General features: G+C 53.0%; 1 protein-coding gene across 6 annotated transcripts in view; it reads left to right on the top strand.

The window, feature by feature from the left end:
- Nucleotides 1-14,580, top strand: part of VDR (vitamin D receptor) — a 41,283-nt gene that overhangs the window by 13,377 nt on the left and 13,326 nt on the right. For all 6 annotated transcript variants that reach the window (XM_064474423.1, XM_064474426.1, XM_064474424.1 and 3 more), the window contains 3 exons: nucleotides 6,965-7,036; nucleotides 8,552-8,702; nucleotides 14,409-14,539. In XM_064474423.1, coding sequence (XP_064330493.1) covers nucleotides 6,973-7,036; nucleotides 8,552-8,702; nucleotides 14,409-14,539 — 346 coding nt within the window. In that variant the 5' untranslated portion in view covers nucleotides 6,965-6,972. The remainder of the gene's footprint in view (nucleotides 1-6,964; nucleotides 7,037-8,551; nucleotides 8,703-14,408; nucleotides 14,540-14,580) is intronic.

Below are 14,580 nucleotides of genomic sequence, written 5' to 3'. Positions count from 1 at the left end.
TGCAAACTCTTGCATCGAGTTAGTCCGGAGAGGATGTGTGCTTGGATGAGGCTCATCGGTCGGGAACGAGGGCAGAGCCTGAGCCGGGCCGGCGCCAAACAGCCCCCTTGAGTTTTCCCACAGTCAGCCCGGATGGCATCAATAGGTACCGGCTTGTGCCGAAAAGCCGCAATGCAGGGAAAAGGCAAAAAAGGGAAGTTCTGCCAGCCCGTGTCGAAGTTGTAGCTGCGTGAGAAGTTGCTTTCATTTATTTGTTGAAGGAGAGTTTGGGAAAGGGTGTGTTTCTCGCATATTAAAGCCATCCGGCCGCCAGTAATGTGGTGCCGGTGGGGTCTCCCTTGGCTCGCGGATCCAGACGGGGTGCTGCAGTGAGTGCTCCGTCTACTTTTTGTGGCTTAAATGACACAGCGTTGTGCCAGTGAAGAGTCAGGTCGGAGGTATTTTTGATGTGGTGCCCAAGCCATAATCTGGAAATCTGTTTACTTCATTCCTTCTAGTCGGGGGAATGGCACAGAAGTGTTCTCTGCTTTTACCTGCACATGCAAGGATTTGTTGTCTAATTACAATGTGAGATCCCTTAAAGATCTTTGAGTAATGTGGCAGAAGAGCTTGTAAATGGCATGGGGTTTTGTCTTCTGCCTCTCCACGCTAGTGAAGCCGCTGGGGGTTTGCGCAGTGATGCTCATCTCCAGCCAGCCCTTGTCCCTGCCGTACGCTGTCTCCCTTGGCCCCTTTCCCAGGGCGCCGAACAGGCTTCTCCTGTGCTTCCCATCCAGGGTGGATGCAATTTGTGCCTGGACTCCAGCCCCTGTCTCCTGTCTTGCAGCACGTGAGAGGAAGCACATCTGCCAACCCTAGACCTGCCTCGCACGTGTGTTTGTTTGCTTGAGGACTTGTTGCTGTGCCTTTGGATGTGGGAGGCTGGATGTGTTTTGCAGCCTACCCAGAGGGCTGCACGCTCTGCAGCTCCTGTGTGCCTGCAGGCTCTCCTGGCGCTGCTCCGACACCTTGGGAGAGCGACCACCCCTCTCAAAAGAGTTGGGAAGGGCGATATTGTTGTGCGGATGACCCTGGAAACCCAAACTGGGGCTCTGGACCTGTGCATCCCGTCTCTTCCCTTCCGCTTTCCCAGATGCGATGGCTGGAGGTGTGGGGTCACGGAGAGTCCTGCTGGGCTGAGAGCAGACCTGGGGTTGCTCAGTCGACGCTTTATTTTCTTTAGCTTTGCTGCCAGGGTTGTGGCTGCTCAGATGTCCGCTCCTAACTGCGTTACTGGGGAGCACTGGTGGCCGTAATCGAGTTCAGTGTGTCCCCAGGCTTGCTCACTCCCGTACCACAAAACCCATAAGTGCCCAATTCCTCACAAGAAATGAGATTAGCATCCTGTTCCTTAGAGGGATGTTTTAAAAGTCTCTCTGACCTTCTTGAAACTAATATTCGTAGTGGATTGTCACACAGCTGGATCCTCCTCTGAATGCCTCACTGCGGTGACATGTTCGCAGACTGGGAGTGTCTGGGCTCTCTGGGGTAGGAATTGTCATGCTTACGTGTTGCCTGACATGGAGGAGCCTCCTGCCTCGGTCTGGGGGTGTTAGCGGAGGCTCCAGGAGGGTTTCACATCTAATCAGATTAATGGAGGAAGGGGTGGCATGAGCTGTCTTGCGTCAGGTAATAAATAGCTGCCAGTCTCCTGAGGCTGCCAGGCTTGCCAGATCTCCTCGCCCAGCTCCCAGAAGGTTGCAGCCACTCTGGGTCCTGCAAAAAAAACACCAACCCCCAACGTTCCTCCAACCTAGAAATGGAGGTGAGCGGCGGCAGGAGGGATCCAGCCATGCGGCAGCGCAGGGAGCCTCACCTGCTACATCCGTCCACGTGCAACGTGCAGAGCCACACGTGGGCTGGTGCTGGGCTCGTGTGGGAGCAGTGCTTTGCCGGCTGTCAGTCTGCTGTCTAATAAATTATGGAAAGCAGCTGAATAACAGGGCTCCCTGGAGCTCCAGGAGGAAATCATTTAATTGTTCCTTTTCTAATGGAGAAAGGGGTTGCTCACATGCTGCAACTAGATGTCATGAATAGGCTGATTTGTACTGGGGAAAAAAGGCTTCTTAAAATGCAAGCGTGCTGCCAGAGGCTCTGCAGAGACTCCGTGGAGCATCGTTTTGTTTTGACATGTCAACAGTGGTGCTAACTGAGTGTGAGCCAGGAAAATAGTAAAACCTCCATGTAAATGAGTGGGTCTCTCCAAGGCTTAACAGAGTCTTTAGTAGCAAGTCAGAGCGGTGCTAGGGGTGAGGATTTACTTAGACTTCAGAAACCAGCCTGTTCCTTTCAGGCCACGCAGGTAAAGATTTTTTTGTTTTGCTTGGCAAATAAATTAACAAAAAAAAATCTATTTTGATGGAGCCAAAAGAGATTGAGAACGTGACAAATGCTTTCACGGTATTGTAACACTTTATTTTCTGCATCCTGAAAATGTTTAATGATGTTAGTCTCAAATTCCAAATACTTCAAAGCCTTTTTAATGAAATGTCACTCTTGTTTTTCTGGGAATGTTCAGCTGTTCCTTAACTGGCTTTGTTTCTTCCCCAGATTTCAGCAAAGTCTGAACCTCCTGGGGAGCAGTTGGCTGAATACAAACCTGCATGTTTGGTCAGACAAAGCCCTGGTCTTGCTTCTACATATTTCTTACTCTGGGTGTTCATGTTTAAATGTGTTTCTGGCTTTGCTCGTCAGGAAAGCGCGGGGCAGCTGAAGCCCAGCTGCCACCCGAGCAGCAGCCCCAGGACGAGCCTCCCATGCTGGGGTTTACGCATCGGCCTCTAGCGCTGGTTTCTGGCTCTGGTTTTGTCTTAGCTGGCGTGTTACCCCCAGCTCTGCCTATTGCTGTGGCTAGTGGAGGAATGTCCTGTTGGAAGGAGGCATTTCAGTGCTGGGGGCGAAACCTGCTGCTGTGCCGACACGGAACGGGAGTGACTAAGGCTTTCAGCTGGAGCAAATCGTCCTCTGAAGCCTTTTCCCTCCTGCCAAGTCCTGATGAGCTGTGAGTCTGAGTTTTGCAAGTTGTCCAGAGAAAAATGAAAGTGATAAAGCATGAGAAAAGCCTACAGCAAAAGACTTCCTACCAGTCCCCGAGTGGCTACTGAGGGTACTTAAAAATAAAAGGAGACTTAAAAGTAAAGGATTCTTCCTTGGGCTCAGCATAAAGGAGGAAGAAGAGCAGACGCTTGCCCATCTCCCTGTATGAGCAGGAGACTTTCCATGCTCTCATTTCTCCCCCAGGAGCCGTGATCCCCCTGCTGCACCCCACACCAGAGGTCCCAGCACTCGTGCAGCCACCCCACAGTCGTTGGGCTGTGGCTCCAATGCCTGTTACGCTACTTTTCAGGGTGACTTGCCCCGTTTCCTTTACGCTGGGTTACGTTTGGGGAATGGCAAACCCCTCCAGAGGATGCTCTCCTCTTTGTACAGTTGGCTTGTTTCTAACAGATGTGGTTTAGCTTCCTGGCTGTGTGTTACTTTCCCTGAGCGCAGCTGGTGAACCGCTGCTCACACAGGGCTTTCAACCAGCAGTGTGCGGCTCCGTCCACGCTTCACCATCAGCCACCTGCTCTGGGAAGCTGCCGCCTGCCCCCGGTCCACATCTGCGAGGCTCCGGTTAGTCAGACAGGGCTGGAGGCCAAAGCTGGAGACGTTTCCTGCTTGCGATTAATGACTCCTCCAGTTGCGGCGATGGAGGCTGCGCGAGGGCTGTGTCGCTGGCCCATCGCACGCCGGTGGGAGACGGGCCAGCTGTGCCACAGCGATGTACCAAAGGGGAGGTACGGCACCACCTCGGGCTGCGTCTTCCTGGCACCAGCGGCCAGCAGAAGTGAGTCACCCCTCCGGGTAAGGCAGGGAGGGGTGCGCAGGGGGAGCGAGCTCTTGCCTCTGCCTTGCCACATCCTCCCAGCATCCCAGGTACCAGGGTTCTATCGCAACCCTGGCCGAAATAACAGCTGCTGGCAGGGAGGCTGGAGCCGAGCTACCAGCGGCAGCCCTTCGCACAGCAGTCAGCGGGCTGATTTGTGCTGTTCTTTCCCTCTGCGTCTCCTGCAGGTGAGCTTTTCCCCCCCCCCGTGTCTTTTAAACCTTGACCATGGTGGCTTCTGTGCTGCTTCATCACCTGGCAGTATCCCAGCGGAGGGCTCCGGTTGCTAATAACAATCGTGCAGCCTTCCCTGGCACCATCTTGGGGCTGTTTGAGCTTTGCTGTTGTGACAGCTCTGTACAAACCCCAAAAAAAAGGATCATCTAAAAGTTGAAGTTTCCTGACCTGGGCGTGGATTTGTCGCCTTGGGAATGAGGTGGTGAGAAACCTCAGCTTTAGTGAAGCACAGCTGCTCAGAGCCAACCCTGGCGCTTTGGGGTGACAACAGGGTTGCTGCAGCTTTGCTATAACCGGCTACAAAACTGGTTTGACCTTTCTGGTGCCTGCCTGAGAGAGGTTAGCGCTTCTAACAGAAATTATTTTCCTTCTTCCAAGACGTGAACGCTAAATGTCAGGTTTGATGAATGAGCAACCTTTCATGGGGGCGGAGGGAAACTCCTGTGCACGCTCCACCCTGCTCACTGACGTCACTTCCATTATGGGGCTGAGTAACGTTTTCCAAGAAGTCAGAGGTGGTAGGTTGAAGCAGCGCTGTCATCCACGTGGGAATTACATCTGGCTCAGACTTACTTTCTAATGAACATCAGTGACCTCTTGCTTTTTTTAACTGGGAGCTGGAGAAAGCAAGAAGCATGATGATAAGGGGAGACCCCTCCGAGGCTGACTGGTTGCCATCAGTACTTGCTTTCCCCATCCTGCCTTGTGATACTGCCAGTGTCAGCATCCCTATGCATGGTCCTGGGAAGACGTGCTAGAGCAGGGAGCAACACAAAGCACTGGAGAAGTATTAAACGGTGCATCATATGGCAGGGAGAAGGTTTGCTGAGGCCTCCACAAGGGTCTTTGTCCAAAAGCAGCCCTGCTGCTTGCTGGAGAGAGGTGCCCTGCATGATCAATGGAGCAGCTTCCAGTCTGGGTGCTCAGCAGGTGTTTTTTGCCATGGCCCAGTACCTGGCGGCTGGCGGCACTCCTGGAATCCAGCCCTTCAGGAAGGGGAGCCTCCTCCGGGCTGTCTGTGCCCTACTTCCCCCTGCAGACCTTGAAACCTGGTGGGATGGAGGTGGATGCTCAGCACGGTGCTCGGGAGCTGGCCTGAGCAGGTTTCTGCCAAGCACAAGTGAGTCTTGGGTGGCTTCTGGATCCAGAAGCTCCACCGTGCGCTGCTTTCCCAGGGGGAGATCCCCAAGTGTGGCTCTTGGCCCTCTCGAATGGCCAGCCGTGCCCTGGGGGGCACCGAGCCCCGCATCGCAGCCGGGCGAGGGGGGGATTGTCCCGCTCTGCCCCGCGCTGGGGCGGCCTCACCCCGAGCGCTGCGGGCAGCGTTGGGTGCCACAGGGCGTAGGATATCAATGATATAAAGGGTATAGAGAATATAAAGGGTATAAAGCTACTGGAGAGTGTCCAGAGGAGGCCACAGAGCTGGGGAAGGGTTTAGAGGGGAAACCGTACGAGGAGCGGCTGAAGCCCCTGGGTTTGTTCAGCTGGAGCAGAGGAGGCCGAGGGCAGCCTCATGGCGCTCTGCAGCCCCCTCCCGAGGGCAGGAGGAGGGGCAGGGCTGGTCTCTGCTCTCTGGTGCCCAACGCCAGGCCCCGAGGGAACGGCAGGGAGATGTGCCAGGGGAGGGTGAGGCTGGGCATTAGGAGAAGGTCCTTCCCCCAGAGGGTGGTGGGGCCCTGGCACAGGCTCCCCAGGGAGGCATCGCGGCACCAGCCTGGTGATGTTCCAGAAGCGCTTGGCCAAGGCCCCCAGAGACACGGTGTGAATTTGGGGTGTCCTGTGCAGGGCCGGGAGCTGGGCTCGATGGTCCCTGCGGGTCCCTCCCAGCTCAGGGCACCCTGTGGTTCACCTCTGGCACGACCCTCAGCGGCAGCTGCAGCACCACCCCGCAGCACAGCATATGGGGAAAATAAGCCCTCCTGGAGGCACGTTTTGTGAGCTGGCTGGCCGTGGGATGTGGTTTGCACCCACAGCTCTCCTTGCTTTGGCCCTACATTGTGGCACCTTCATCATTTCGGGCTGTGAGCCTGTGTTGAACATGTGGGGTGACCCACGGGAAGAAGCCAACCCATCAGCCTGTTGCTAATACAGGTTAGCCAGGCCTCAAGGAGAAGCTCGGGGAAGGTAAAGCAGCTCAGTAAAACCTTTTCCAGGCTCTGTCCCAGCACCGTGTTAGCCCAGTGTCAGTGTGGTGCTTCCCATCCAGGAGCAGAGCTGCTGAAAGAACAAAATGACACAAGAAGGGAGGGGAAACTCCCGCCACTCGGTGCTGCAGTGATCCCATTGACTTTGAGCATACATGCTCTGTTGAATGAGAGCCTGCGTTTATAGCAGCCATTTAGCTCTGCTTTATGCCATCCCACGCAAGCCGGCGGGTCTCACACTGCTGCACGCTTGACAGGCTGAATTGTGAAATTTAAATTTATAGGAAAATATTACTGAGGGTGAAGGAACGAGCTGAGCACCTCTCGCTGTCTTCTTTCCTTCCTGTGCCCTTGCTCTCACCGAGGGTGTCTGCTCTGAGTGCCGGCGCGTTCCTCCCGCTCCCTTAGCAACCCGCCAGCACGTGGAGGGTGGCCGGGCTGCTGCTCTATCTCCTCCCGGATCCACAGCGAGGAGGTGGTGAGGGAATCAGACAAGCAGCCCCCGAGCTGGCAGGCTATTTCGAGGTCACCCCACCCTGGGCACGGTGCTCACACCTTGCCAAGGGGCTGGAGCGAGCTGTGACCGGGGCGTCCGACTGCACGCCCTCCTTTGACTCATTGACCTCAATAGGTTTTGAGCTGTCTCAGACCGTGTCCTGTCTCTTTTTAATTGCAGGTGGCTCCATGTCCCGGCTCCAGAGCTCCTGGGAAATGCACCAGCAGAGCGTAGCGTATCTTCCAGATACAGGTAAACACTAGCCCTCCTCTGCACAGAGCATCTTCTGCTTGGGGTTGTTCCCTCTGTCTTTTCCTGGGAGCTTTCTCCAAGCAGCGTAGGTGACTACAACTCCTGTCTAAAGGTGCCAGGACCATTAGCTGTGCTGTTTCAGGTAGGGACAGATGAAACCAAGAGTAGAGAAAACTCCATGCTCCTGGAGTTGCTTTGGGAGCTATGCACGCCCAGGTACTCCGGGGATATCCCTTGCTGGCCGTAGGGCCTTTGGGCTTCCTGTGGCAGCTCTGCAGAGCTGCTGGCAGGGGATCCAGGGGAGTCCAGGCTTTACTGGGATCAGGCAATAGCACTCCAGTAGGCTTACAGCGAGACTTAAATTGCAGGGTTGTTCTCCTGCCTTTTTTCTGAACTCTCTTTTGCTCCAGACTCACTGTTTGGAGTTACTGAGTGATAAAGAGTATTTTACACAGGGCAACTCTAGCACCAGCTAAAAGCCTTTTGAAGGCAGCCTAGATGCCGCAGCTATCTGCAGCGCCTCTTGAGAAAACACCTAGCCATACTTAAAACAGGTTGCTTGAAGCTCTTGAATCCACTTAAAATTGCTCACCCTGGGATGCGCAGGTGGGATAACTCTGCCCTGTGCATGGGGAGACCGAGGCACGGGAGCTGCTGAGAAGCCGCAGGGTGAGCTGAGCTACAAACGCAGCCCGTCCTACCGAGCTACCGGATGGTGCTATCTGAAACTTCACCCTCAGCGTGGCCTTTACCAAGATTTGGCACCACGAGGGCTTCTAACTTTTAGTTTCCCAGTGCTTTTAGATATTTGGCCTTTCTAATAGGAGACAGACTTCTACCAGTGGATATTGTAAGGCAGGGAAAGTCTATTAAAAGCTCTGTATTTATATTAAAACTCCACAAGTTTCAGCGATCTGCACTAGTGCTATTTTTTCCCTCGCTTGTTTATGTCCCTGTGGAGGACTTTTTTTTTTTAAACAATGTTCGCTTGACTTGCGTTTGGGATTTTTTTTTCTTACTTACGGGAGCTGGCGTGAGCGTGCCGGTGCCGCTTCCTGTCTGAGCGCAAGGGAAATTCTGCGCCAGCGTACGGGCGGCGTGACCTCTTTCCCTGTGGTTTTGCAGCATCGATGGGGGTGAATTCTGCTCCCTTCAAGGCTTTCTGAAAATAAACGCAAAGGAGCGTGTGTGGCGAAACGATCTGGGGTTTGGGGTAGGCTTATAGGAGTTTTCTCCCTGATGCAGGGCAAACTACCATAAGCTCTGCAGCGTGTTTAAGGCTGGGGGTGCGGGAAGTGGGGATCGGTCCCGGTTTTACTGGGTAGGTGAGTAAACCTGTACATGCACTAAACCTGCTTTTTGCTGGTGTTAGTGCACAGAGCCAGGCGGAACACAGAAGCTTTTCTCGCCGGCTTGTGCTGACAAGGAAAAATCCTTTACTTGTATCTAATTTGCTGTTAGTGTAGCTGTGATAGCTTTACAAAATAAAATACCTGGCTTTCTCTGCTGTCCCAGACATGGAGACTATGGCTGCTAGCACATCGCTTCCCGACCCAGCCGGCGAGTTCGACAGGAACATGCCCCGTATCTGTGGCGTCTGTGGGGACAGAGCCACTGGCTTTCACTTCAATGCCATGACCTGCGAAGGCTGTAAGGGCTTCTTCAGGTGAGTGAGAGTCTTCAGGGAGGAGGAGTTTTACTCCATAACCAGCAAGCCTTGAGGAGCAGGCGATCTGACCCTCAGGGTGCTGCCTGGCTGCTCTTCCAGTTACCTGCATCCCTACAAAGCTGGGCTATTGATGGTCTTGCCAGACCTGTGCCTACATCTGCAGGCACGTCAGCTGTCTGCAATCTTGATGATGGAGAGATCACAAATTATTTCCATTCTTGTGGCACCCTGGTACCAGGAAATAGGTTGTTTACCCCTTAGCCAGAGATTTCCATCTGTCTGGGAGCCTTGCAGACCTCCACGTGCTGCCTAGGCAGGGATGTAGCACGTTGTGGATGGCACCTGGGAAAAATACACCTGAAACTAGCAGTCTTTGAAAACTAAACTGGTATGATGGCCACAAGCTTTTCTTTAAAGCAAGCTGCCTCTGCTCTGAAGGTCTACATGCTTGTGAATGGAGATGTGTGGTGCTCTCTGCCCACCTGCTGGAGTGGGCACCAAGCTCTTTCCAAAATCAGGCAGTCTTTCACTCCCAACTCTGGCCCTTGCGGGGTTTAAAGTAGCTGTAGGCTGGATATGCAGCTGTTTTGAGGCTTTTTCCCCCTGTCAGGTGGGGGTCTTGTGTGCTCTCAAGCTGGTCCTCAGCATGGCAGAAATATCTTTGGAAGCTGCTGTGGTCCCTGAGTCTGGAGGGTTGCAGGTGTGTGGATATTAGCGACTTGGTTTTGCCCCTGCATCTGTCGAGGCGATGCTCCCGTACAGCCGGCGCCGACCCATTCACGTGGGAGTTCAGATCGCTTGCACCAAGTGAGAGAATGACTAAGCGCTGGCGAAATGAAGCAAGATGATGATTGGTGTGGGACTGGCTGGGAAAAGCCTTGCTCAAGTATTTTGCACTGTAATGAGACGGTGGCACAGGTGGCTGCGGGATTGCAAACACCCGAGCGCCCAGCTTTACACCTTGAGCTGGGCTCTTACAGCAACCAGAGCTTGAACTTTCACAGCAGAGTCATAACTCCTCCTCTTGCAGGAATTTCGGGGCTAGATGGGGGTTTTCACATACCGCAGTCTGTTTTCGAACGGGGCAGCTTCAAAACCTGGCCAACCTGAGCAACAACATTTTCCTCAATTACTGCTGCTAAATGAGTAACTCTTCTTTCAGGTGCTCTGGCCTAGCGTCCCTGACCTTCCCTGTTCCCGTTGTGGCCACAGAGACAACGGTCTGGCTTTTGACCTCTGAAATGGCCGGTGCTGCTCAACAAACCCTTCCTGGGTGCGATGTGGCTCTTGCACTGATGTTGAGAGCCCTGCTGCTGTGCTTCCCCACCTCTCCTGTCACACCATTGTAATCATGCAAGGCTTACAACTGTGACAGTATTTCTGAACAGACATCTTAATGGTGTGAAAAGCTCTCATCTTCAGCTAGCCCTTCATGCCCCATATAAAGCATTTATTTTCAATTTAAGGCTCTTACTACTACTTTTAATCTTGCTTTCCAAGCACACTCTCCCCATGCTAGGTCTTGGTGTGCTCCCTCTGGCTTACACAGGCTTGTTGAAGTGCCATTTTCAATCAGTGAATTAATTAATGCTTGCTGCTGCCACAGTATCTAAGTGCTTTCTGCATTAAAATATAGCAGCACTGCCGTGGAAGAGCCTGGACCCCTTAAACTCTCCTTAAAAGCTATGCAGCCCTTTGCCAGCACCCTGGGTTTTAAAACGGGCTGTGTCTGCGGGCACTTGCTGGTTGTTAACGTCCAGCTTGCGCTCCCTGTGCAGGTCTTTGAGGGGGCAAAACCCCCCTCCCCATGCTGGTATCAGTTTGTGGTGGCTGATTACGTGTACCTGGGAGGTCAGACTTGCAGCCTTGGCTGGAAGGGGCTAAAAGAGGGCAAGCAGCTGTGAATATCGAACTGCAACAGCAAAACCCTGGGAAGGTTTCACAGCTCTTTTTTTTTCACCAGTGCACTCAGGCTGCAGACACGAGCCTTGGCTCGCTGGGGTGGCTGCAGAACTGCTGGAGGACCTCCACAGGGACGACGTACCTGCGTGACGTGATTCCCTGGTATGAAGTCCCCCAGGAGATTTTGAGTTTAACGGCTCTATAAAAGGCATTAGCAATTTACTGCCACCTCTGGGTGCTCAGACGCACGCGTAACCAGCAGCACAAACAGGCGTGAGGCAACCTTTGGCTGGTTGCTTCAAAGTCCGCTGTTTACTAATGATGCCAACGGCAACAGTAGCCTTTTATTGAGCGCTGCTGTTTGTTCAGGAGGTCTTAAAAAGCAACTAAGCCCGAGTGATTTATTCTGCTGTGACTTGGCTGAAGCATCCACGATTTCTCTGGTTTCTTCTGCAGTCCTAGTTTTCCCCCGGTGCGATGATACTGGGCATTAATAGCAGAGCTGCTTGGAAAGGCTCCGGGTATTTCAAAACCTATGAAGTCCCCACCCATCCTGTCTGCATCACTGCATCTCCCACTCCTGTAATCTTCCCCAGTTCTTTGCCATGTTCTACATGACACTTTTTAAAATAAATCCATCCCCTCCTCCTCTTTCCCCAGAAGTCTCTATAGATACTTCAGGGAAATATGTGGTTGTCTGGAGGGTTCCTGGGATCAGATGTGGGGGATGGAGCTGGCAGGGTTTGGGGGAGAAAATGCAAACGGATGCAAAGCAGGTGCCAGGGAGCTGCAGCTCTGCGCCGGTGTTGGCTTGGCTGTTGGTGTACCGAGGGGCTTCCCTGGAGGGCTGTGTAGGTGTAATGGGGGAGAAACAGGGGATTATCCTAAAAAACGGTTTATGATGGCTGCGTGAGATGGTTCTGCTGCAGCCTTGGTGCCAAAATGACTCGTCATGTAGTAGCCATGTGGTGGGTGATGGAAAGGACGTAACAGGAACGCCGCTGTGGGGTTTGGTTATGAGTAGGGTAGCTTTCAGGAAACGGTATTTCACAGGTCCTGCAAATGTGAGAGCTGTGTATCGAAAGCCCATTTTGCTAATAAGAAACCCAGAGTTACTTTGAAGATCAGTCCTGGCTGGTAAAGGGGAAGGCCCAAGAACTGCACTAATATCTGCCGTAGGATGCAGGTCTGGGCTGGGCTTCGCCCCCACTCTGGTCGGGGCTGTTATTCACCATCTGGTTTTTATGTAACTTCACATCTCTGATAACCTAAAAGCCGTTTTATAGAGGCACCGGGGCTCGCTTTCTCCTCAGCGTGCTAGGGAGGGCTGTCGGGCATGTGCCTACCAAGGATGGGGCTCAACCGCTACACTTGGGGGGTGGTTAAAGGTCAGGTTTCCTGGCTTGCAGAGCTGGAGTTAGGCAAATCACAGACCTCAGTGTGGCTGGAGTGCTCTCTATCAGGGACGGGATCTGCTGGGCAAGACAAAACCAGATGGGCTCTTCCTGCCTCCATGAGATGGGCATCCTGCAAGCACCCTGAGTGACGGACGCTACCCCTCCGTCCACAGCAGCCTGTCCTTTGCAATGCTGCATTTGCACGCATGGGAAAGCTGTGCCTATTTTTCCTGCCACCCCGACCTCAAAGTAACATCTCTCCCTGCTCAGCAAACCCCAGCTTCCCTTGCTGCTGGCTGTGGCCGTGTTTACTCTCACCCGCAGACTGGGTTTGTGCAGGGAGGAATCTCGTTATTTTTAACGTTAGGCAGCTTGCCTGAGACACAGATCTTAAATGAGCCTTGAAATGGGTAGTTCTGGAGCTTTATAAAAATATACCGGAGCTGGACGGTGTGAGCTCCGGCTGTGGGGTAGACGGCCGCTCCTCTGTGCTGCTGGTGTAACGTGGGGCCCCTCGTAGCCGAGAGCCATGGACCCTTGGGGCAGAGAAGCGACTGCTTAGAAACCCTCTATTGTGTGTCCAGCCACCCTGTATTCGACTAAACTACAATTTTCATACCAAAACCATAATGTTGGCTTGCCCTCGCAGACGGGACATCTTCCCTGCCCAAGGGCCTCGTGTTTCTCTTGCTTGTTTGTGCATTCCCCAGCCTTGCCCTGGGCTGCAGGGGAAAAGACGAGCTGCCTGCGTGCCCTAGGTGCTCAAAACTCGAGACGCTCACCAAAACTGGGAGATTTTGGGATGGTCAGGTCCAAATCCTGACGTGCCCCTGAGCTGAGCAACATTCGTCCCCGTTCCCGGGAAAGCAAAGGTCCTGCTGGTCTTGGTAGAAGGGGAAAACCCCGAGAAAAGCAATAAACTGAGACCCAGCTGCTGGGTGAAAGAGCGTAAGGCAGATTATGGAGGGCTCTGCCACCCACCTCTCCTGTATTAATTCCCCTAAATGCATTTATTCATCTGTGAGGCGAAGGGAGAGTAAAGCCTCTTTGTTTACATCTCCCTTTTTAAAATAGCCTCTAATTGCACGCTACACGCTGCTCGGGTCTGCAGCCCAAAAACATATTTTATATTTATACCCTATAAGCGCAGGCTTGGCGCCGTTCCTGGGGCGGAGGGGCCCCTCTGCCGTCGCCCTCTCAGACCCTCCGGTGTGGTACGTCCGCGTCGTTGGCCTGTGGAGCGCAGGGTCGTGCACCATCAGCTCAGCTTTGCGCAGGGATTTTATTGCTAGAAGAGAGACTCTTTCTAGCAGGAGACTCTTCATGCCGGTGCTGAAATACAGCATTAACTTGGTGGCAGATTCCTGGCTGTTGTACCTGAATTGTGTCTCAGCTCTGCTTCTCTGCTGCATTTATCTCTGAATATCCTCGCTCTGACTTTCCAGCCTGGAGGCGTCCTAGGCTTGGTTTAACCTCCATTCAAAATCACGCCTCCATTTAAAGCAAGCAGCACCTTTAGAAATACTTGAAAATCCGGAGATAATTTTGATTTGCTCATGGCAGGTCATTGAGTAACTTTCTCTGAAGCAAAGACGGGGCATCTCTGAGAGCCCAGAGGAGAAACTGCCCTTAATGGACCAGCTCAGCTATGCCTGTAATGTGTCATTAGTGGATATCGCGCAGGACGGCCCCGCAGAAAGGCGAGTTCTTGCTGGGACCTCTGGCTTTGACCCTTTGTACTTGGAAGGTTTTACAGTCATGATTGCAGCAGCAGATTAACGTGGCACGGTGTGGTTTGGGTGGAAGAGAGGGTTATTGTGTTAAGTGTTGTTTCTCTTGTATCCTGCAGTGAGATTTTTCTCCTGCACACATAAACATGCGCTCCAGCCAGTATTTCTAGCAAAGCCAGGCTTTAAAGGCTGGTAAAGGTTTAATAACATGGGCTGCTCTGGTACATGCCGGCCTCCACTCTAGTTTGTTTTGCTGCGGGTGGGGGTTTCTCCACAACCTTTCCACCTTTCTTTTGCCCTTCAAAATACCTGTTCAAAACCAGAAAGCTGCTTAACCTGTGGTTGAACCCCTGAGCTGTGTCCTTGTAAGAAGTTGTCCTTTTTCCATACTGTCCAGCAACGCCTGAACGTCTAAGATCAAACCTGTAGATGCACCCAACCAGGTACAGCCTCTCCAGCTTAGTCTTCTCAAGCAACCAGCTGAGCTGAACAGTCAGGCCAGATGTTTCCAGCATCCTCTTAGCAATCTCTCTCCAGCCGTTTGCTGTCCAGAGAGCTAGATTTGCACTTGCATCTCTTCCTGATGTTTGGAGTGGCCTCTTGCGATGTCAAAACGGTGTTGATTTGACCCAAAATCTATTTATTTTTTTTTTTCCCCCCCTGTTCCTCTCCAGGAGAAGCATGAAGAGGAAAGCGATGTTCACGTGTCCCTTCAACGGTGACTGCAAAATCACCAAGGACAACCGGCGGCACTGCCAGGCCTGCCGGCTGAAGCGCTGCGTGGACATCGGCATGATGAAAGAGTGTGAGTATGCGGACACGCGTCCCGTGGGGAGCGGCCCGGCT

The sequence above is a fragment of the Phalacrocorax carbo genome, chromosome 27 (assembly GCF_963921805.1).
Source record: "Phalacrocorax carbo chromosome 27, bPhaCar2.1, whole genome shotgun sequence".
In the NCBI taxonomy this organism is placed as follows: domain Eukaryota; kingdom Metazoa; phylum Chordata; class Aves; order Suliformes; family Phalacrocoracidae; genus Phalacrocorax; species Phalacrocorax carbo.
Note: the sequence above shows the minus strand (reverse complement) of the source record. Positions and strands in the feature narration are given on the sequence as shown.